The sequence below is a fragment of the Apus apus genome, chromosome 11 (assembly GCF_020740795.1).
Source record: "Apus apus isolate bApuApu2 chromosome 11, bApuApu2.pri.cur, whole genome shotgun sequence".
Taxonomy (NCBI): Eukaryota; Metazoa; Chordata; class Aves; order Apodiformes; family Apodidae; genus Apus; species Apus apus.
Genome location: NC_067292.1, coordinates 5,002,789 through 5,026,454, shown reverse-complemented (window position 1 = coordinate 5,026,454; position 23,666 = coordinate 5,002,789). Strand labels below are relative to the sequence as shown.

The 23,666-nt window shown below is 40.0% G+C and overlaps 2 protein-coding genes across 2 annotated transcripts in view; one reads left to right on the top strand and one right to left on the bottom strand.

The window, feature by feature from the left end:
• The window catches only part of BCO1 (beta-carotene oxygenase 1), a 61,976-nt gene that overhangs the window by 11,613 nt on the left and 26,697 nt on the right, over window positions 1–23,666 (top strand). The gene's annotated exons all lie outside the window — the stretch shown is intronic.
• Window positions 1–23,666, bottom strand: part of PKD1L2 (polycystin 1 like 2) — a 38,759-nt gene that overhangs the window by 12,509 nt on the left and 2,584 nt on the right. Inside the window, exons 3-30 of the mRNA XM_051629781.1 lie at window positions 21,450–21,635; window positions 20,538–20,648; window positions 19,950–20,097; window positions 18,677–18,897; window positions 17,615–18,019; window positions 16,511–16,609; window positions 15,756–15,805; window positions 14,508–14,625; window positions 13,677–13,884; window positions 12,841–12,961; window positions 12,437–12,578; window positions 11,737–11,937; window positions 11,385–11,530; window positions 10,728–10,922; window positions 9,752–9,877; window positions 8,173–8,355; window positions 7,001–7,125; window positions 6,076–6,151; window positions 5,302–5,436; window positions 4,411–4,636; window positions 3,829–4,022; window positions 3,180–3,410; window positions 2,853–2,954; window positions 2,459–2,637; window positions 1,967–2,113; window positions 1,251–1,450; window positions 882–1,108; window positions 135–351 (exon numbers count right to left, since the gene is read on the bottom strand). Of these exons, the coding sequence (XP_051485741.1) occupies window positions 135–351; window positions 882–1,108; window positions 1,251–1,450; window positions 1,967–2,113; window positions 2,459–2,637; window positions 2,853–2,954; window positions 3,180–3,410; window positions 3,829–4,022; window positions 4,411–4,636; window positions 5,302–5,436; window positions 6,076–6,151; window positions 7,001–7,125; window positions 8,173–8,355; window positions 9,752–9,877; window positions 10,728–10,922; window positions 11,385–11,530; window positions 11,737–11,937; window positions 12,437–12,578; window positions 12,841–12,961; window positions 13,677–13,884; window positions 14,508–14,625; window positions 15,756–15,805; window positions 16,511–16,609; window positions 17,615–18,019; window positions 18,677–18,897; window positions 19,950–20,097; window positions 20,538–20,648; window positions 21,450–21,635 (4,719 nt within the window). The remainder of the gene's footprint in view (window positions 1–134; window positions 352–881; window positions 1,109–1,250; window positions 1,451–1,966; window positions 2,114–2,458; window positions 2,638–2,852; window positions 2,955–3,179; window positions 3,411–3,828; window positions 4,023–4,410; window positions 4,637–5,301; window positions 5,437–6,075; window positions 6,152–7,000; window positions 7,126–8,172; window positions 8,356–9,751; window positions 9,878–10,727; window positions 10,923–11,384; window positions 11,531–11,736; window positions 11,938–12,436; window positions 12,579–12,840; window positions 12,962–13,676; window positions 13,885–14,507; window positions 14,626–15,755; window positions 15,806–16,510; window positions 16,610–17,614; window positions 18,020–18,676; window positions 18,898–19,949; window positions 20,098–20,537; window positions 20,649–21,449; window positions 21,636–23,666) is intronic.

Sequence of the window (23,666 nt, the reverse complement as noted above, 5' to 3'; positions counted from 1 at the left end):
ATCCCTTCCAACCTCAACTATTCTGTGATTCTGTAATTGCCTTTGAATCAGCGTGCAAGAAGAGTTTGGGTTATCACATCCAGCATTACTATAATTTTGACTACAAAGGCTTCAGTAGGCATAGTGGTGTTTACCTTTTATGTCCATAGCACCTAATGTGACAATTATAGGGTCATCCTTCTTCTTGCTCTCATCGTAAAACTCTTGCCCAGCTCTGTTCTGCTGGCAGATGATGTCCTCAACCAGTGCCAAAAGTGTGTTGATGTTAGTTGATTTTCCAAGATCTGATACTGAAATGAGAGATGGAGTCTTCAGGGCCTTAAAGAGTGAGCTGGCAACTTTTCTGATGTCCTAGAAAACACAACAGCAACATAGCAGTGATTCTGGTTGCAGTGACTTAAGCTGATGTGATCTGAAGGCACCACTAGCTGGAAGCGTCACCAATTGCTAAAATCTCCAGAATGGATGAGGCTAGCACACCCTACAGTGCTGGATGTGACAGGCAGATCTCAGTGAGTTCAGCAAAACAGCTCTCTGGATTCAAAAACACAGCTTATCTGCTGGAGGACCTAAGCTGAGAAAGACAGGGTCCATGATACCTTTTATCTTCACTGTCTTGCTTTATGTTTGCTTTTCACCCCTGAACACAGTCATTTTGGTCACACATAATAATTGTGCTAGGGCTGGGATGTACGTAGGCAGATCTTGGTGAAGTCGGGGGTAAGCGAGCGCTTTGCACCAGTGTGTCATTGGCTTTTTGCTTCGGGGGAGCTGAAGGGCATCTGGGAGGGAAAATTTCTGCTGTTAAACTGGGGGTGTCGGGCAGTGTGTGCAGCAGAGGGCAGTGCAGGGCTCCCTGGGGAGCAGCCACAGGGACTTGCCTTTGTCACAGCCTCTGGAGTTAGTGAGACAGCCTGGGTGACCTGTGGGGTGGAAAGGAGGCTCGGGGACACTTGACCATTCTTTCCCGGCTTCTTCTCCCCTCCCTGCTTGGCTGGGCGGGGTCGTATGTTCCTGAAGATCTGCACAATGAGCAGGTTGATGGGGAACATGAGGAGAGAGCTCTCAAAGCCAATCATCACTTCCTGCCATGTGAACTCAATCTTACCTGTGAAGATCAAACAGAGGGGAGGAGATTAAATAACCCCAGGAACCAACAGATCTCTCTCTTGTGAAAAAGCCCACTTGTGCAACTGTCCTGCTTCTAGATTATGCTATTTCCCTACTCAAGCAATGGTGAGGATTGTTACCCAAATCCATTTTCTGCTCAGCTGGATCCTTTGGCACTCCCCAGAACATGATGCTGGTCAGCATGGTGCAGAGAAGCAGTGAGAAGCAACATGACACACGCTGGGCTCGTGTGAAGGAGCTTCGTGGAGAGCGGCTGAAAACTGAGTACCAGATGTGCCCGTCCTGGAAACCCTTGGAGGTCTTCATGAAAAACAGATTGCTGGGAAGGAGGAGAGGGAAATCACGTGGACACTTAGAACAGAGAGGGGAACAATAAAGCTGCAGTTCAGGGTTCTGACCTGTTCATGCTTCTAGTTTACTGTCAGAAGAAATAAGGGCTATGAGAGATTACCAAATGTCAGGGCTTGGGTTGCATGGGATGGTCATAGCTACTTATGTCCTTTCCTCCTGGCCACGCCGTGGAGGGAGAGCTAATCATGAGCATTTTCTATATAAATTGTTTGGGAAATTATACATAAAAGAAGGTAAGATGCTTGGGTTTCTGTAGATCTTGTCAGTCTATCCTGTAACACCAATATTTCCAGTGTATTACTGTTAGGGTAGTGATGAAACGTACACAACCATGGTCCCTCTTTTTCTTGTTCAGAGCCTTTTGAGGGCTATGGAAAGATCTCCCTTGTTTTCATTTTTGTCTATAGGTTTGATCTTTTTTTGCACTCTTGCTTTTATAGATTAATTACTACCAAGACTAAAAAGTCCATAAAACAGAAGGTACCTGAACTGCTTCATGTCCTGTTCTGTAGCTACTGGAAACACTTTATCTAGGACACATTCTCCAATATCAACAGCTAGCCAAGAGTTACAGAGGAAGTACCATTTCTGGTCCCAAGCCAGATCATGGACCACTACTCGATTCACATACCTGTAGGAAAAACATACAGAGCACATTCACATATAACTGAGTGGTATGAAATTCAGGACTCAACAAGACTATGGAGGACAAACTCTAGCATTCAGCTTCTTAGGTTGAGTTAAACTATAAGTCACAGAACACATCCCATCCTGTACTGGACACAGGATATGGGAAGAGCTCCTGGTCCTGCAGTTTAGAATGTGGTTTGATCTATTCATCTGCAAAAAGGAGAAATTAGCACTTCCTTCCTTTTTAGAACCGTAGAAAGGATAATTTTCGAGTGCTAGAAAAGGAAAACTCCTAATGATAAAAAGTGTTTGCAGACTTTCCCAGGATCTTCAGATCTCCACTTACCAGGATGGGCTGTCCCCTGAGTTGTCATGCCACAATCTAATACTCTGCAGTTCTCCAAGAGGGAAGAAGGTGCAGAGGAGGAAAACATCCACTCCTCCACGCTCGAAGACTGGTGTATCAGGATCAATTAGATGGTGTGGCTCACTCTCTCCTTCCACCCCATAGAGCGTGAGAGTCACCTGAAGAATAAGATGGCAAAATGAAGACTTGCACATCTCGATCCTATGCATGATTATTCCTCTGGCATAACTCTTCCTGCTTTCACCAATTCTAAGGACTTTCTGGTTTAGAGGTTGCATTTGAGCCGTCCTGCTTAATAGCCTGAGATGCTTCGTTATTCATCCAGTTCTCAAACGAGTGCATGAGCTGTCTTACCACACGGCGCCGGTGATACCTGGGAGGTTGTGGCTGCCCCGCGGCGGTGGCCTGTGAAAACTGTCACAAGATAACGATACTGAGCAAAGGGGTCATTGTCTTCCAGCACGGTGATTTTCACCTGCAGAGTGACACAATACAAGCGGTGTGTTAGCTGTTCTGTAAGCATGAATTCCTTAAAGCCGTGAATAGGAGTTTGTTGTCTTGTGAACAATGCTTATGCTTATCAGTAAACAGAGAGTAACAGGGAATGGAGTAGGACTGGTTGAAAACTTCCTATTCAAACACGATAGGCAAAGCTGGAATAGGCTTAAACACATTCCATTTTTGTTGCCTAAAGACTTACTTTAGCATCATCCTGGATGTCTTTCCTTCGAGCCCATATGACTACAAGCACATATATCAGAAAGATACATCCTACAGTTGTCACCACCACAGGGTTGTCCACAAATGTTCCGAATAGCTGTGCAGTTTTGCTAACATCTATGGCATTGGGTATGACAAAGAAGGAGCTCCCAAAGAAGGTCAGATGGTTACAGAGGCACTGGGTGCTTCCAGGATTTGTTTTTGGTCCTACCTGAAAACCCAAAAAAATGCCTAATAAAATATTTGGCTTAAAAATATTGGATCACTTACCAAGCGAATGAAAAGACAGTGCTGAGATTGGCGAGTGTGGAGAGCTGCTATACAGAAAATAACTGTTCAAGTTCCAATAAGGAATATTCATTCTAATTTCTAGCTTGAGATAGGCATCTTAATAGAATTTGGTCTTGTCAGAATGCTTCCATTTCTTCTTATATAGAAACTCATCCCAAGAAATTGAAATGTTATTCAAAGCTTAGTCCAGTATGACTAACCTTGCGTTTATTAAAACATCTCTGAATGATCTGGTTTTATGGTGTGAGTTCAGTGCTATCATTTTAATACTGGATGGTGGCTATAGGGGCTGGCTTTAAAGTAATAATATAAACATTGTTTTGTTTCTCTGTACTTACATGACATCCATGGCTGTTCCACTTCCCCTGGTGCTCATCCCAAAACACACAGCGAGATGCAAAGCAAGTGACAGCTATGGTTAGCCCATCATAGACCGTGGAATCCATTCCCATATCTTGTAAAACCATGAAATAGTAGGTTCCCTCTCCAAAAATGAGTTCTTCTGGGCTAAGAACCCAGGCATTTGTCTCACCTTAAACATAAATAGTTTTGTTTCAATGTATGAAATGCTGATTCAGAAGTATGCAGCTGTATTGCATATAAACAAATAAACAAACTGAAAAAACACATATGAAATGATTACTAGCAACTAATTGTTCAAAGCATGCCACTCTTCGCTCCTGTTAGTGAACACTGGAGACTGGAACTCTGAAGCATGCCAACTTCCTTTGAGAGGTTTCTTTCTAGTTAGATATCTGAACTCATGCTCAAGGCTTGTTCTGCAAATATGCATGTGATGTGAAGTTGTGGATGAGCACTCCCTGTACTGGGTGCCCTTAACTTGTTAGGGGTGGGGAAAGGCTTTTGGTTACAGAAACGCAGAATGCACAAGTTTGTGGTTCACTAACAAGTTGTCTTACCTCCGGTAGTTTTCTTGCAGAACAGATGATTTTTCATACCATAGTTAGTTTCATTTGGATGATAACCAAACCCTAGGTACAGTATTAGTGGAATGTCATGTTCACATTCCAGGTGGATCACTATAGATGTGTTTTCTGAGGTGACATTGACTTGGAAAATGCTAACATTGCCCAGATTCAACAGAGTCTTAACTTCCTGAGGTGCTGAAAGCCTTGGTAACATTATCTGTTTTTAAACAGAAAGACATAATTTTGAATACAGTGCAGCATCTTCTATTATCTATAAGCACAATATAGCCACGTGCTTGGTAATATTTTTCGTAACATAAGAAAAACATGGGCAGCAAAAATATTGTCTTCAAGCAATTTTCTTGATACTGTTAGCTACTGCCTGAAAAGTTCATTTGAAACCTGTGTAAACTCATCACAATGTCTGTGATCCTTGATGCATTTGTGATGAAAGAGCTGAAATGAGAACTGAAACACTGGCTACACGAAGTGCAAGTATGAATGATTTAGATGTCAGCTTATACAAGGGCTAGGAGGCCCAAACAGTAGTAATATAATCATACAGTTGTTGGATGATGAAATCAGATGTTTGGGATTACTATTATCTGGAATATTTTTCCACAACCATTAACATTCTCACGTTCATTTAAATGAAGAATAAGACACCTCTTTTTTAAGAAAAGGCAGAATATTTGTTATTTCATTCCTCACATAACACAAACCCCTCCCTCACAAAAGCAGACACCACAATCCCATGATAAATGTGATGAACACCACCATCATTTGCAGTCACCTGAGAAGATGATAACCCAAGTGACAGCTCATTAACAGAGAAATAAAAAATGGAAACAGAGGGAGAAGGATAGAAGATAGTGGGTTTACCTCAATGTTTTCTTTGAGATCACTGACTGGTATGATTAAGCCATCCAGACCAGTAAGACTTAGACCTCCCACTGTTCCCCTGATGTCAAAACTGGTGTCACTGGAGAAGAAGGGATTCACGGCAAAGCTCACCATCTATTAGCAAGACATTATCAATCAGTTTGGAGCTATTTCCTGGGAGTACCAGATCAACAAGAGAAGGGTTTATAAAAATTATTATAAAACTATGACAATAATACGCAAACTATTGTTCTGAGGGAAAAACCCACATCCTAATTCAGATGAGGGATGTGTTATCATCGGACATTTGCAGGTCTTTTGTGTCCAGCAGGATCTGGGTGAATCAAACTCACCTGTTTCTAGCTGGGATGAAACAGAACTGGTGCAAGTTAGTTTAAATGTTGATATGAACTCTGAGATGTTGTACCCTCCTCAGACCATTAGATGTAAAAAAACTCCAAATACATTTATAGGTTACTTCATTCCACTGCCTTCTTTAGCCTATCAAGTATGAATCAGGAGTGTATGTGAGGGGCTGGTGAGATGGGGAATTGAAGCTTTCAGTCCTCCTTAGCTTGCTGAACCAACCTCATGTAATTCAGATAAGCAAAGGCTTCTTTGACCAAAGTTCTTTCAAATTATTTTCATGGCATGACAGGAGAGATGACTTGTGTGCTTGTGTGTTTGTTGTAAAAAGAGAAAGTATTCTAAAACCACTAGAGCAAGAATATAAGTTGTCTATCGGATTGAGTCAGATAAAAGCTGTTTACTTGCCCTTATATCCACTGTTTCCTCATGAACTCCTGAAACATTGAGAGAAGAAGCAGGTGGGAGGGTAAAGCTGGCAGAGCTGGAATTGGAAATATTAATGGATGTACCATCCATGTTTTCTGTTTGTAATCTGTCCAGTTAGTGTTGGATACAAGCAAAACAGAATAAAAGAGAAGGGAAAAAAAGAGGAAAACAACATCAATAACATGAACTATCTAAAGAAAAAAACTTCCTCACTTCAGGAATATAACTTAGCTGGAAAACTATTTCTAACTCTGACAGTAAATAGTTTGTACATTAACCTGTCCCTGATGTAATACTCCACATAACACTACCATGGAATAGTCAAAAAAGGGGTGGAATTGGTGTGTCTGGATAGGAGGTTGTGCCAAACTAGGTGTACTCATGTGGAAGACGTACCTGGTTTCTGTGAGAATGTGCTCTTGATTTGAATGCACAGTTTAATGTGAATGAAAGCCAGGCTCTTGGGGAACAATCAGGGATGATTATAGGGAATGGAGAATGCTTGTCAGGCTCCTTGTGATTATATTTGCTTCTGCCAAGGTGGTTACAATTCTATATAACGTGCCATTTTTGGCAACTTGGAAAAAAGACCCTTAACTGGCATGACATGAATTTGCCACGTAATTTCAAAGGTGTCTCCTGCCTCATCCAGGAAATTGTAGTAAATTTTCTGTTGGTCAAAGAAGACACAGCATGAGAATTTCTAAGGTAGCTCTATTGAAGCTAATTGGAGTCCAAGCTGCTCTTACTATCAGTTACTGATGAGAGCCTCATTGCACTGTTGAAGCTGTCATTATGCTACAATATTTAATTGCATGTTTCCACTTAACAACAAGGTAATGATTATTTGGGGCACAGTAGATGTACTGTCAGGAGCTTTGGTGGGTCACATTGTTACTGTTACCTGTGTGTATACATTGTGGCAGTAGGAGTTGCGAGGACTGTTGGTTCATCATCTGGTTGTTTCCCGAACAGAAGGGCACTCTGTAGATTTTCAACTGTATTCAGGAGCAGGTATGACACTGAACTCTGGAAAAGGATTAGAGGAGGAAACTTGTGACAAAGCTTCTTGTAATCATCAAGATGATTATTTGCCTTTAATTCCTTTTAGGAACAATGCTAATTTTCAGTGTCTTATAAAGGTGGCAAACTTGGTGATGTGCTGCTTAACCTCAGAGAGTTATTCTCATTAACAATTCATTTTCTGTAGTTCTCATTAAAGCATTGCATACAGCAAATAAATATATCTTACAGCTTTTACATTGGTATTCTATTATTTATAATTTCTACACATTGGAATTTGAAGAAATAAAAACCTGACATCAGTTTAATGCAATATATTAATGCGCTTCTGCACATTAATGCTCTTTAGCTTCACAATTTAGTCTTTAGCTACTTGCAAAAGCAAGACCTAACTGCATATTAATTGTGTGCTATTACTGTGTTACCCTGGGAGAGTTCAAACTGCTCATAACCTTTTCTCTCAGGTTGGATTTATTTCATGCCCTATTCCCTTGCAATAGTGAGAGTTAAAGTATGTTCAGCCCAAGAAGCACACAAAGTTAAGTGTGACAATTCACACAGGAAGGGATAGAACGAAATAAACACATTACATAATTCTGGATAGAAAATCAGATTGGGCTTTTTGAAAAAGTGTAAGAAGCAACTAAAGCTGATTCCAGCCTTGAATTATCATGGATAGTGAACACCTGTGGCTTCCTTGAATTATTGGGCAAGATGAGGGGATAGAGTCAAAACTGAAAAAACCCCTCTGTGCCCTCATCATCCATTAGAGGCTGCAGAGTGATGGTGTGTTCTCCAGTGCTCAGTCCTGTTCAGCTTTAAATGTAATCAATCTTAAGAGGCTTCTATCATGTTGATTAGCAGACCATTCAGTCTAACAGCTCTAAGTGGGGAGAAGTTTCCTTTGATATTAAAATCCATCATAATGTCATCATGAAGATGCTCTCCAACACCAGTGTAAAAATATGAGAGGCAGCAGAACTCTTAAAAACCTTCCAAAGTAAGCAGATGTTCATACACAGTCCACTACTAGCTGGACCAAACCAAAATTACCTGTTCAGCCTCTGGTACTGAAGTGTTTGTAGCTCTGATTTCTGCAGAAGCTTTAAGGACATTGCTCACTGCATTAAATAGATATCTGGCTGCATCTTTTAGCTTCTGATCATCTCTGCTGTCCTCTGTGTTTACAGTGAGCAAGGAAGCACTGACATCTTTTAGAGTGTTGCTAGCTTTCACCTGCATGGGAAATAAAGGGAAGAGTTTCTATGTGTTGGTACTACAAATGACAGAAATGACACTTGTCACTGACTATTTACTGACTATTGCAACATGAGAAATTTCATTGGTTTCTTTGTGGTTAATGCTTTTTTTACTCTAATTTATTGTGCTGGAGTAATACTTCAGATGCCAATAAAGATAATATACTAGGTGATATACAAACATGTAATAGAGACCTGAAAAATGCAGCCTGCTTCTACAGAATTAATCCATAAAAAAGATTAATACTGCCTGAAGGCAGCTTGTCTGTCAACCAGTGGGCAAGGATACAGCTTAGCTGTACAGTATTGTAGTAAGTTAGGTTATACTTCTGGGTGATGTGTCTAAAAAATATCATCGTGTTTCAAGTGCATGTGCTTTTCAGTCTTAGTTTCCACAAATCCTATTGTGTTACTAGCAAGTAGCAGCTTTGGTCTTGTGCTGTGCTGAGTGCCAAAGGAGCATGAGTTTTACAATATTCCTTTTGTGCCTGAATGCAGCCAGTGATGGCTTTGTGGCTGTGAAAGCCCCACGCTGCTTTTAGCCCAGCCTGGTGAGGGAGCCAAGCAAATTCGAGGCAAGCTTGGACATATCCCTTCCCACAGTCTGCAAACGTTTAGCAGCCTTGCTGGAGGGTGAGTGCTGGATCTGAGCTATGCTCCTGGCTTGCCAAAGTTAACCACAGACTGCTGAAAGGCTCCCAAGCCATTGTCTGGCTGCAGCTGTATAATACATCAGAAACCAGGACAGCTCTTTTTATTGCCAGCATATTTGGGAAACGTCCCCAGTGACAGTTTGTTCTGTCCTTCCATGTGCTCACTCCTTATGCATAAATAGCATCATCTACTAATAATGCCCTTAATCTTAATAATAAAATTAAAGAAATACTTTTGGAGGCCAGTCTGAACATTTCTGCCCACTTCCTCTGGGTGCTGTTATGTCCCTGCCTCACTGACAGCTTCCGCACCATTTGGTGACAGTGCATGGATCATGGACCGATGGATTTGGACTATCCTAGAGAAACTTCCTATGCAGTTTTTCTTCAGGATTCTAAGAATGTTTTAAAAGATAAAATATACATCCTAACATGCTTCTGCCTTAAAAGTTAAGATTTCTGTCTTAAAGATGTATTATAAAATGTGATTGGACGGATGGTCATGGCCTGGATTGGAGTGGTTGCTGAGACAGTATCTGTGAGTCCCAATTTGCTTTCTCTGAACAGCAAAATTTATTCCCTTCTGGTCAAAATACACATGCTGGTACAGTTGAAAGAGTGGGTAAGAAAACTGCTAGGCACTGGAACTCTTCCAAGGTCAGTGGGGTGCAACTGTCTGTGCTGTTGGTGTGGGGAGATAGAAGATGAATTGCTGCTTACCTGTGCTGAGACAGACAGCTCTTCACTCCTGTAAGTGATTTCTTTCAATACTTCTGACATCTTAACAGCAGTCTGCACGGATGTTACATTAACAGCAGAGAGAGTTGCCAGCATCAGCCCTCGAAGCTTGGGATACAAAGGGATAGTTAGGTGAAGGAATAAGATGCTAATGAGGACTGTGCAAGTAGTAGTGTATATTGACAGGCAGGCTTGCTGTAAATTATGTGGTAGAGTAAGACTCCATAACAAGGATAATTTGAACTGATAGTAGGTGTACTGACAAGGTGCCACTTTCCTTAGTGGCAGACTTGTGTAGACTCATGAGTTTTATTTTGCCTCCCAACACAGAGAATTTATACACTTAACATCCCTTAATAGCAAGGAGAGTTACTTGTGAGGATTTGTACTAATGTGAATTACTGTGTAAATGCCACTTCCAGAGAAAGAAAAGCCATGTCTGATTGATGTTACTCAAATAATGAATCATAATTGCAGGATACATTGCATTTCTCTAGATCTTTTAGTCTGAGGCACTCAAAGCACTGTACAAATGTAAGCTTATAACTTGAAACATAAACGCATTGGTGAAAAGAACAGATTACCTGCCATCTAGTAATTTTTTGAAAAATTAGATAGGATATTTCTCCTGTAGGAGAGGCCATTTTGTTAATACTTAAATTGTTTGTGGAAAATCAGGTTAATTTTGAGCTTTAAAAGTCCATTGAAACCAGTTTAGGTTAATGCCATAACAATTGAAAGATAATTATTTTACTGATGAATGATGAAACAGATTATTTATGTGGGAAAATAGTAAAAATAGCTGAAACCTGTGCTAAACTCTGAGACAGATATTGGAAACCTGAAACCTCCATTAATTTCAGGTGTTGACATATAAGCTTTTTATTTCTTAAGAGCTGTCAAAGAACATGAAGAGTCCCTTATATTGCATTGTCCTGCAAACAAGTGTCTGGCTGACCTCTTTTCGCAGGCCTGTCTGTAAAGAAATGTTAAAGTTTTCCTCTTGGGTCTCCTGATTAAGAACTGATGTCACTGATTTATACAACTGGAAAAGACTCATGCTGCTGTTCCCGTTGTTGAGGATGGTGTTTGCCTTCTCAGATACAATAGCCCGCAGGGTCACGTTCCCATCGGTCATATCTGCATGTCCAACCTGATGAAGAAATCAGATATGCTCTTAATGTTGCCCACACTGTCATAATTATCTTTGAACAGCTTCCATTATCATCTTATTGACAGCCTAGCTAGAGTGGAACAGAAAATTTTGTGTTCCCGGTTTTTAGTGTTTTCTTTTTAGTGGCCTGATAAGGATCTCCTTAGTGGGAGAGAAGCAGGCGTTTTCTGGAGCCTACACAAAGTAACTCCAGACTCACTAAATACAGCTTTTGCTGCCCACTTTCCTAATAGATCATCTTCTAAACTTCTATCCTAGAAAAAGGATAGTGGAAGATTAATTTTTTTAGTAGCTTGAGTCCAGAGAATTAGATAGGAAAATGGTGACTATGGCATATTCAGAAGCAAATAATAAGTATAAAATGGGAAGAAGCTCCAAGAGTGAATTGCAGGTTACGTACCAACTTGAGATGTCTTGAAAAAAAGTAATTGTACTATGTACCTTTACTGAAGCATAAGTTTGAACTGTATCACCGTATTTGTTGCTAACAGTAATTGTCAGATTTAAAATGAAATTATTTTCCTCTTCTCCAAGTGGAAGATAAACTGGGAAGAGTTCAGGATCCGGGCCACAGTGCAGGAGAGAATCTGAAACAGGAAAGAAGGAGGTTACCTCCCAGACACCACACAGATACCTCCTGTTCTCTAAGAACAGGGGACTCTGGGCTTGCTCTGTGCAGGTCCAACTGACTCCTTACTAGCCTCTTGTGGGAGCAGAAGCAGATCATGCCTTTGCTCTTGTTAGCAACAGGAACAGAGAAGCAGATAGCCAAACAGTTCACCTCAGGACTTACTTGATTTCAGATAGAAGCAGTATGTGAGCTGCCTGTTAGGACTGGGTTGGCATGAATCCGCCAAGCAGGGAGTGCTGCAGGAGACTGTGAAAGTGGTGAGCACTGATCCCTGCTTGGGAGACACGGCACAGCTGGGGACATCGGGCGGAGGCAGGGAGCTGACAAGGTATGTTTCCTCCCCGTAGCCACGTGGAGTCATTGCTGGGAGTGAAGGGAGCAGAATGTCAGCCATGATCATGCCCCAGTAGCACTGATCTTTAGACATTAATATTGCCTGCTTAGCAATGATGCTCTTTGTTCGGGTACTAGGAACATCAGGGCAGGCCTAATCAGAAATGAAATCCCACTCCTGAATAAGCCATAGAGGAAAAGAACTGTTAAAACATGTTAGCATTTGCATAATAAAGCAAAGCTGCATTATTTGATCAAGCATTTAGCCTAAATTCATTTCCAGATGAGCCTTAACAAAGTTCTTCACTGCTCAAAGTAAGTTAACTGAGTTTGTCCTGCTGTGCAGCAGCCCAGAACAAACTTAGCCTTAAATTATTTTAAAGAATCCTCATATAAAGTAACAGCTCTCAACTTGTGGACTAATTTAACTTCATATTTGTCAGTGAGGCTATGTGTGTGTAATGTCAGTGTGATGTCACGATGGCACAGCCTATCTCAAAGGAGTCTGGAAAACCCTGCTTGCCCCTACCTGTTACTTTAATCTGAAAAGCTTCTCCCTGTGTCTGCAAGAAGGAGCTGTTCATTTTCAATAGGGATGTGTTGCTTTGAAGCAGATTCAAAGAGTTCTGCCAGAAACCAGTCAGGCCACAGGCTAGAGGGAGGGTTGTAGACTGGAAAATGAGACAGAAAAGAAAACATTACAGTAGAGGCTCTTTGCTGTGATTTCTGTTGTGATTTATCAGGAGCAGGATGGCAGTTGGGTGCCCTTAATTTACAACCCCTCCCAAACCAGTCACCCCCTTATCTCAGGCTTCACTATTCTTTCCAAAGCATCCATTTGACAAAGTATCACTCTGAGGCCATGTGGCTTTCCCTCAGGATAGAAGTTTGGTTTTGTGTGTGCAGTATTTCTGATGAATCTTATGCTCTCACCTTGGTTTGGAATGTGTTATCTAAGTACCAGTTATAATATATGTCCTGGTAATCCTTCTGTCCAGAGACACTCAGAACAACTTCATCACTAGTGTTCACTGGCTTGCAGTTTGACTCACACCTGTAAGGAAGTAAGATGGTGGTTTCAGGTAAAACTGTATGAGAAGTCATAGTCCTTCATGTTGATTGTTTTTATTTGAGGAAAATCTGAAAAAGCCCTGCAACATGAGACAGGTGACACACCACTCACAAAGAGCAAAATGCTTAATTTTAAAGCAAGGATTTAGGAACCTTAATCTCCATTTTCAATATGACTGAAGCCCAGAACCCACAAACTATTTATGTTGCAAAACTGATTCAGGCTCTCAAATGAAGGCAGTCTCTATTTAAACTCCTGAAATTACGATCATAATAGGTCATTGAAATGCCACTGCTCTTTTATAAGGCACTAGACTCTTGAACAGATTTTTTAAGTCAGTAATGTGTATCTGGATGTCTAGGACAAATTTCAGACATATGGCATGTATTGCTATTGTTTCAGTGAGCTTTGTGGGTGGAAATCTCCCATGTTGAAAGGATGTAGTGGGGTCAAAAACCCTAAATGGTTTTGGGAAGAATATTTTTCAGTTCATAAAAGGATTATTTTCAGAAATGTGGACTGGAAAATGCAGCAAGACCCATTTTTGTCTCTGGTTCCTGTAATGGCAAGGTATAAGTTGATTTACAACAATAAGTATGTTATCACTTTATTATCATTATTATTCATAACTGTGGCCTTGCACTATGTTTGTACAGTTATAATATTAACCAGTGAATATTAACATTTAAAAACAGACCTGATTTCCAGTTGCAGTTCTTGTTTTGCAGTCACATAGAGACACTGCTCGTCCTGCCTTTCTTCACTGACGTGGTTTCGGACTGTAACCCTGACTGTTACTGCAGACTTTGGAGGAGGAAGGCAGGAAGGTGGGATTTGCACCTCAGTTTGGTTGGTTAGGATTATCTGTTGCTGCACACATTCATTCCACTCAGGCCAGCAAGCTCCTGCACAAACATTTCCATTATAATTAGAATAGTAATAACATTCCATGTCTCTTATAAAGGACTTAGGTTTCAAAGAGCTTTATAGAGCAAACAAGTTTCCTGAACCCCATATAGAGAGTGGGTGATCAGAGTTCAGAGTACAGACTGACTTTTTCAAAGTAATGTATGAGGTCAGGGATAAACATGGGGACAGAACACAGATGTGCTGAATGTTAATCCCTTTTGTAGCCATGAAAGTTTTTGCACCATGTTTGATGTTAATTATTGCTGATTTATTGAGACACATGTACCTTTCAAATGCCTAACAATGTAGGTCACTTGGGGTTAGTTCTTGGCAACGAGCGTGAGGCCTTAGGAGAGGCAGATCTTGAAAAACTGAAACTTAGGAGTTTTTTTCTCTTTGGGAAAAGGCAAAAGTGAGTACTCTGCCATGTTATATACCATAATTAGTTCAGTGTTGAAGCTAGGGTAAGGTAGGAGGACATTCTTCATAAACAGTGACAAACTTTAAAGCCAGAGAGTAAAACGTTCTATAGTCAGGTTTTCACCACTTGATCTGACATGCCAGTGAGTTTGTCAATCACCGAATAAAGTTGGTGGAAAAGTTCAGGAAATGCACTTACCACAGGACCAGAGGAAACTGGAATTATTGTTGTTGTCTGGCCAGCCAAGAAGAACAGTTGTGAAGGGATCCACGTGACGACTCGGTTTAATATTTATTTTGTGTTTTCTTTTGTGATCCTAAACAATAAGTAAATGTATCAGTTAGGACAGGAACATGTATAAACATATACATATCTTGCTTCTTTATAAGAAGGAAAAAGTCTGAAAGTTTAGACCCCAAATCACTGAAGACAGATCTGTAGTCTGTAGTTTAAATGAGCTTTCCCTGATGGGTGGTAGGATGGAAGTGGAAGCTATGGGAATAGAAGCAGATGACACAGAGAAATTGTGTGGCAAAATACTCCCAAACTCTAAAGTGGCTTAGGACCCCAGCTGCCATTTTCAAAATGAATGCAGGTACTTCAGAAGCTAATTCCCATTAATTTTCCACTTCTGAACCAAGACTTTTAACCCTTGGACAATAATTTCTCTTCTAGTACACTCCTTTTTTTATCTGAATTGAAAACATTACAGCTATAGATAAAGAGAATAAGGAGGTAGCTGAATTTATCTTCCTGTGCAATAAACTGTGATAAACTTAGTTTTGAATTAGATTTATGTTCCTCTGGTGTAATATATCTTTACAGGCAATTTATAAAGCATGATGCCTTCTTGTGAAGCAGCACGTCTCCTGTAGCAGACATCTAACACTGTCTGCTAGTGTTATAGTTAAAAAGTAGACCTTTCAGATGGATAACAAAATATTATGTCTGGCAATTTCATTATTTAAATTTGTGCAGCTGGTAGCAATGGGTATATAATTAGTTTCTCAGTTTGCTATAAACTGGAAATTTCTTCTTTCAAATATCCCAACAGAGAAGCAGGAAGCACTTAGAAACAATATAAAAATATATTAAAGTCTGCTTGAAGTGTAGCCTTTCAAAGAGATATTTCTGTTAGTCAAGTAGATAAATTCAAAATTAATCTAAGATTATTTCAACTTCCAAAACTGAGTAATTGTGAAAAGTTAATTTTCTCTGATCTTGTAATTTTTTGTTACTTGCAGGCTTTTACAAATCACAGACTGAATGCCTCTAAGCACATTTATCTCAGAGATTCTTTTAATGTAGATTTTACGTTAGACCATATGGAGCGCAGAAAATCTAGTCTATAGTATACTCTTTTCAATATCTTATGCAGCATTCCTACTGGTGAGGAAAATTTCTAAGCACTTCAATTTTAAAGAAAGATCCTTAGATAATACTTACATTTGTTTTTTGGATATTTGTTTGGGAGCTGTCTCCTTCCTTAGAAGAATCTGTTTAATATAAAAAAGGCAGAATATTTTAGTGCCACCTGTAAAGCTTTCAGACATCCTCAGTGGATATGACCTGAATACACAGGATTTGTCTTCCAACGGTTTGAAAGACAGGGCTGTAAGAATCAGACTCCAGAACTGGGGTAAACAAGTCTAGTTACAATAGTTAAAACTGTAAAAACAAGCTAGTCACGTACTATAAAGGTGATTATGATTCTTCAAACTTCAATTATAAAAATAATTTCACAGAAGGCAATGGAGTTTCATCAATGTACAAACAAAAACTGAGGGAAAACACTGAAAAAGTCTCAATAAGATTAGCAGTAAAGTCACTTTATAATCTGCTTTTGTAAATATAGGGGTGAATCATTTAGAACCATTTACTGACAGCAACTCATGAGGCTGCTGTGATGCAAGTATTTCCTGATTTCAGAGCTACGTTCTGAGCCATAAACTTCACTAATTATTTCTAGGACAAATAGCAAATGTGCAATATGTAACATATACAGAGTGATGCTAATTTATGAGTACTTCAAAGCTAGGGAATCCGCCTACGTCAGGAAGAAGCCTCCCCAAAAGTTTTCAGCACTGTTGCAGAAAGGAAAGCAATTCCGAGTTGCAAATCATAAACACTCTATGGAATGTTCTGATTGCAAAAATACACTTACAAAGTCAAAACCAGCACTGTCAGACTATTACAGTTACCTTCTTTATGAGAACTGTTTGCCAACACAGTGATGAAACCAAGGTCCAGACTCATGTTTGAGAAAGCATTCATGGCCACCACTTTCACTAGGAAAGTACCTAGAAAAGACAAATGGCCAGTTGAGAATAGCACTGGGAGCAGTCCAGCATGTCTGGGATACGAAATCAAATTCTTACTGAAAATCCTGTTCTTTCCTGATAAGAGCTTTGTCTTTTTCCTGATGAGTTCCCACTGCTGAAAGGCTTTGCAAGGAATGTTCTTCCCCTTTATTTCAGCATTTTAATAGCTCAGCTGCCTTTGTCCTAGCACTTGCAATACTATTGTCAACTGGCTATGATATCACCACACAGGAAGCTAGAGGTGTGAAAATACTTGAGTCCAAATGAGTCTAGGCCTCTTGAGAGAGCAGCTGTCTTGTTTGAAAATTTCTGCCTGAAGGGAAAGAGTGTTCAAATAGGTATAGGGAGACCAAATAAAACTTTTAATATTGAATAATTTTAAAACATAAAATGAAATCATAATTAGCGTTTAGTGTTCCAGCTTTGGCATGGGATTTCAATAGTTCATCAGAGGAGGAAACTTTTTTGTCTTCTTCACTGAATTAACTCTTAAGGACAATCTTCCTAATGCCACATTTCAAACACTTTGATGTCTGAATAATGGAAAGAAAAAGTTACTTAAAAGCTTATTCATAAGTAATTCCAACAAAAACGATGTGTTGGAAACTGACACACAGAAAAGCTTCCCTTTTCTTTGTCATCTCTGCTGAGAACTCCTTAGATTATTAATTACTGCAGTGTAAGATTTAGAGGAGGATAAACTTGAAAAGTTATACATATGAACAAGCAGGAGGAAAACAGTTTTTGATTCAGGAAAATGTAATAATTTGTACTTTAATCATATAATGTCATGGAAAAGTAAACTGGTTCGCTATGCCTTTTTTATTGCAAAAATCAGTCTCCACATGGAGACCTATTTGCCAGTTCATTTTTTTTAGCTCACTTACAAGTGAACTGTGCTGTTCAGTGTTCTGCAGACCACGTTTGAGTGGCCTACTCAGCTGTGGGTGTCTTGGAAACACAGGGGGTGTTATCAGGCTGTACCTGCAGAGTGCACAGGGATGGTGTACGTCCGAGGTTCCCCAGCGGGGCCCTCTTCTTTGTGAGAGTGAGTTTCATTAGATCCAGTCACCTCAAGCTTCAGCTTATCGGGGGCGCCGTGAGACACAGAGACATTTATCTCCAGAATTTCCCCCAGCTGCAGAGTGTGAGAAGCTAATGCAGCCTGAAGACCAGACACTGGCTCGACTAGGTGGACAGCAATGCTCTCAGAGATCTCCGAGGTGGTTGTGTTGCTGGATGCTCGGATTTCCAGTTGATGTATCCCTGGGCCCAGCAGCTCTTGAGAGGCACTGTCAAGTGTCAGATTGTGAGGGACAATTCCTTTCTTTGCACTGGATTCAGTGAGTGTCATGTTACCCACTCTTATAATGTAGGTCACTCCATTGCCTGCAAAAAGACAGTTCAAAATTTCTTACAGCTTGCATCATAGACCATCCAATTCTAGCTGCTATGTGCAGCTTTCAGGTGTTTATGAAGGAGTCACAGAATACTGCAGCATTAATAAAGTCACTTCAGGGCGGCTTCTTTGCCTCCTCTAGGCTACCTGTGGAATCCTGTCATGTGTTTTCTGCTGGGAGCATTAGGGCTGTCAAGAGAATTAAAACATGCAGTACTTGATTTTATTTTTTAAGCATAGATGTGGATTCCAGGAACTTGAAGTGAGAGCAAAATATACAACAGCATATGTGACCAGCTCAGCATGGAATCTACTTATCTCAAATCAAAGAAGCATTTCTGTGGATTCTCAGCTTCAAATATTGAAATATTCCTACTGGCTTCATGTGGATTCATGTGACTAAAGTTGTGCATACATTGTCAACTTTGTGTAGAAGGGGGAAAGAGTTTATACTTATCTCTGAGGTGGTGTAAATAGCTCCGAGAAAGAACCCCTCCAAAGCAGCTGAGAGCATTCAGTTGCAGGAATGCAACCATTAAAAGGAAGCATTCACTAAAAAATATTATTTTACATAATGGAAATCCTGCTTCTATCCCATGGGTAACAATATTTAGCCTGTTTAAATCATGCAGTGTAGTTGCCCTCACCTCCATTGAGTTCAACTTGAATCCACAACAACTCCCGGTACAGCGTTCGGCAGTGAGAGCGGTTCCCAGACTCATACTGGCTGTAGCACCCAGTAATGCTCAGCTGATCCATCTTATCTTGAACAGTCACCCGCCTCTGAGCTGTCACGTGCCACTCGCTGGTGGTGCACTCCACAAAAACTGTGAACTCTCCAGGAGTTGAGTATCTATATGTGATGTTGCTGACCAGTCTAGAAGAGAAAGAGAGGAGCTGCTTGTTGTGGAAAACTGATTCCTGATTTACTTTCTCTTAGATAGATTAATGGAAAAAAATAAGTAATATTCCTGACACTCTTTTCTCTCAACTATTTGTATTCTTATCACAGTACCCCAGCAAAAGCAAAGATCAGAACATATCATCCTTGGTAATGCATATTTATCATTAGCTCTTTAAACAAAGAAAAAGGTTTCGTTCTAACTGGACTTCAAGAATATTCCAATGGCAAGAATCAAAGCAGAAAGACAATCCCTGTGAGTGGATGCAGAAAACAGATGAGCATGACTAGGAGCTATTTACTAGGTGAAGTTAAAGGGCTTTCCAGAAAAATAGCAAGCCTCTGCTTACAGCTAGCAAGCCTATTTTAGTTAAAATTTCACCATCAGAGATTTTTTTCAGGTCCCTTACAGCTACAGGCCTGTGTCTGTACCTCTGAAAGAATGTTTACTGTTTCTAGTATGGTACTACTTTTTGGTTTTCATACGTCCACCTTTATTTTTCTACTTGACTTAAATAGTATTCTATTAGTAGACATACAGGCTTTAGAGCAGTTCTCTGTAATTCCTAGCACTACAACAAAATCTGTTTTTTTAATCCAGCATAAAAATGTTTGCTCTTTTAAAGGCACACTTTTTATGCAATTAAAACAAAAGAAAAACTCCTTAGTGCCATTGTATTACTTTAAATGTTACTAAAAATGCACAATGCTTGATTGTTTCTTTGGAAATTTCTGACATTTTTAAAGTGATTTTGTGTGTTAGGATCTGGAATAATTTCTTTAAGAATCAGGAATCGCTTGTTCTAATAAGCAGAAGAAAGATTGTGGTTGGCAGCTTGACATAAAATGTTGTATTAATTTCAAAACAAGTTTCTGCAAAATCCAAGTGTCTTGTATGTATGGTCTATTATTCATGTACTTAATTTGTAATATCTCATGTAAGGAACTTGGAGCATTCAATAAAACGCAAGCAGTGAAATATACTGGTTGTCTGATGATACATGAAGGATGTGTCTTACGTTAGAGGGTAGTAAGGATCAATAGTGTGGCCATCTCCAGTGCTAATGACACAGGAAAGGTTGCCAGAGTATGGAGAGAGCAGCCAGTTCAAACTGACCGCGATATTTTCAAAGACAAAGGATGCATCTGTTACAACCAGCTGCAGACCTGTAAAAACATAATGACAGAATTCAATGCCATTGTTTGTCTACATCTCTTCCAAAATTCAGTTAATTTCCATGTATCGAGGGCAGGCCATCTCCAAAACAGATTTGATACAATTGCTAACTGGAGTGCATTGGTTGCATGACAGGGAGCTGATTCTTCTGCATACCTACTGCTCAAGATTCTTGTTGGAACATAATTTCATTCAAGTGTATTTTATGTCTCTGAATTTCCTGGCTTTGTATCCTATTAATAACCCTCTGGAGCCATCAGTTAGGACAGAGAACCTACACTTTTGCACCTTCAATATTTTTAGTGATCACTGCTCTTCCAGGTCCTTCCCTGGGGACACAGCAGTGACTTTTAAGATGCATATCAATGATCACAGAGTTAGAGCAAAGAGCAGAACAGGCTTTCAGTGTTGACAGCCTGCTCCCACTTACCTTCTTTGCAGTGGTACTGAATAGACAAATAACTTCCTGAAGCTGGACAAGGATCTCCAAAGAAAGTGCCGTCTGCTGCCACCTGGCAGGCCTGAAGACCATGACACTGGCCTGGAAAGAAGGATCACTTTATATGAACTTCATACGTGTTTTGTCTTTGGCAGTTGTAACAACTCAGATGAGAGATGTTTACAGAAATAAGGGGAGGGAGAACAATTTCACGGCACCGATTTCTAAACTCCTAATCACTTTGAATTTAGTGTGTTGCTTATTGCCTGGTGTTTCTTAGCACTGTTCCACTGCTTTAGAATAAATCTGAATTAGAGGGGGTAAAAAGAAAGAAATTAGGAGTTGTGTTTAATTTTGGCTGGTAGCCCAAAGAGTCATCACAGAGACAGGCCAGAGTCACTGTTTTGTGTGGCAAGCCACGGAGCCCCGTAGCTCCAGCGAGCTGTGGACCTCACACACAGCAGGCAGCAGCAGATCCCTCCTGCCCTCCTTTTGGAGATGGGCGCCAGCCGTTTCACACCTCCTGGTTTGGAGTTAGGTTTGCATGGGTGTGTTCTCTTCCATCTCTGTCAAACCTAGGGTCTCCCATCGAGTTCACCAGAGGATCTGTGCACCCACAAATTTTAGTCTCACAGTAAGAGAAATCAGGTACACCCTTGTTCTCCATTTGCCCCTGTCCCCCCATCCTTCTCTGAATCTTTGCTCCTTACTAAGTCCTTCCTTTCCATCCAGCCTCCTGTGGAAGCTGCCTCATGTCAGAAGTTCTCTGTGATTCTCTTAATTTTGGGAATTACCCACTTTCCTATTCACTAACTCTATGGAAATTTAAGAGAAAGTATTTTAGGGACAAGGAACTTTGGCGTGTACTCAATGCTTCTGACAAGCAATGCCGTAAGATACTACCTGCTACTTCATCTTTGACACTGATCCAGCTACAGTCTCCATCTATATCATGTTGGAGAGGAGTCTCCAGTACACAGTAGTGAGGGGTCTTCCGTCCATAGAAGCTCTCTCCAATTTGAATAACTTCTCCTGATCCACACTGTACAGTGGCATTGTAATGATCACAAGCAACGCTCTGGCCAGATTCTAATAGAAGAAAAAAAAAGAATCAACTTCTTGAATTGCTGAAAAATGCTGCTACAATTCTCTTGCATATCCGTTATTTTTACTTCTCTTTCTTCCCTTTTCTCCCTTTTAAGCTAAACAATTAAGAAAATGACCCAAAAAATCACAAAAAAACCCAGATAAATTGTTTTTCTTTTTTAAAATCCAGAAGAACAGATTTATGTTTTTTACTGCCTTAAACACTAATTTGAGAACATTTTTACTAAACAAAAATATTTTAATTAAAAAAATAAACACAGTTTTATGGAAAACACTTTGCATTTGTTTGACCTGCTGTATTGGAAGGTTTAAAGTTACTCCTTATATCCAAAAGACCCTTGTGGCATGTGTGATTTGCATGATATTCAGGTAATTGCTCTGAAGAGTAGTTTACATAATAAGTATGGGACCTGATCCCATTTCTGCTGCAGAGACACCTTTGTTGCTGTGTGATATTTGGCTGACTTCATTCAGCAGGACTGCTGAACTGAGTAAGGTCATATCTCTAAATGTGTACACCTCATTCTTTGATTAATCTGGGACAGTTAATTATCTCTCAGAATTCTTACTATCCTGTAGTAATCAGGATACTTAATACCCTGAAGAGGAGAATGCGAAAGACTGTTCTCATATGGGAGTGTTGCAAAAGAATGTTTTTGTTTCATTTGTCTCAGGTTTAAATACATTGTCCTCCAGTTGCTGTGAGGATCATTCCCTTTAAGTACCTTGGTTAGCAGTGCCAATGTGTGCACACTGCAGTAATTGTGTGCCACTGTTATTTTAAAGGCTAAATCTAAGCCTGGCTGTAACTATAGCAACATGATCAGTTTACAGAGCAGAGCTTTCTAAATAAGCTTGAAAAATAATTTGCTGTTAAATTCTAATACAGACCATCATCTCCTGCCTTTGTTTGTTCTTTACTTTGTACAGGGATTTCACATAGTATTTGCTGTCTCAGCAACTTCTGCATGGAAAAATGTACAGAAACTGATTTGTGTTCCTGTGTACAAAACCTGGTTCAACACATTTTTACTACAATGAATCACTAACCTGCAGAGCAACAAATGGTAGAAATAATAATAAAGAAAGTTTCAATTTGCATTGATAGGTGGCCAAGGAAAGGATGAAGGCAGAACAGTCTGGTTAGTTTTTTGTACACTTATACCTAGCTAAGATGATCAAGTAGGCAAGTTATCAATTTCATTTTAAGTTTCAATCACAGTGTGAACCAAGCCTCAGGTAAGCTGTGTGAGAAGGTGTTAGGTATCACTATGCCCGTTTTACAGAGAAACAAACTTAGGCACTGTCAGGTGGAGGAGATGTCCAAACATTCAGTACCCAAGGTAACTAATGAAAATATTTCCCGTTTCTTTGAGATATTAGATCTATGTCCTTGCATGCAAAGCTGGTAAAAGAGGAGTCTACTGTGTTATTAAAGCATGTATGTGTATTAATGTACATGGGCTGTAGATACTGAAAACAAGACTATAATTGCCTCAGTCTGTTCTTGGTTTCCTGGGTAATGAAGTGATTGATGTAGTGTGGGACACGGTTGCTCAATAATGCAAACACTCTTTGAATTTAATGGGCTTTGAGGCAGATCCTATGGTAACAGATGATAGTTTCCTTACAAACAGACAGTTGTCTACCATGGTTGTAATGGAAAAACAATTTTAGTCTCTTTTTACAAGGAAAATTAGCTTGAAAGATTGTGCTGCCTGTAAATTATCATAGAATCATAGAATCATAGAATCCTAGGGGTTGGAAGGGATCTCGAAAGATCATCTAGTCCAACCCCCCGCCAGAGCAGGATCACCCAGAGCACATCACACAGGAACGCATCCAGGCGGGTCTTGAATGTCTCCAGTGAAGAAGACTCCACAACCTGTCTGGGCAGCCTGTCCCAGGGCTCTGTCACTCTCACAGTAAAAAAATTTTTTCTGATATTCACCTTAAACCTCCTATGCTCCAATTTGTATCCATTACTCCTTGTCCTATCACTGGTCATCACTG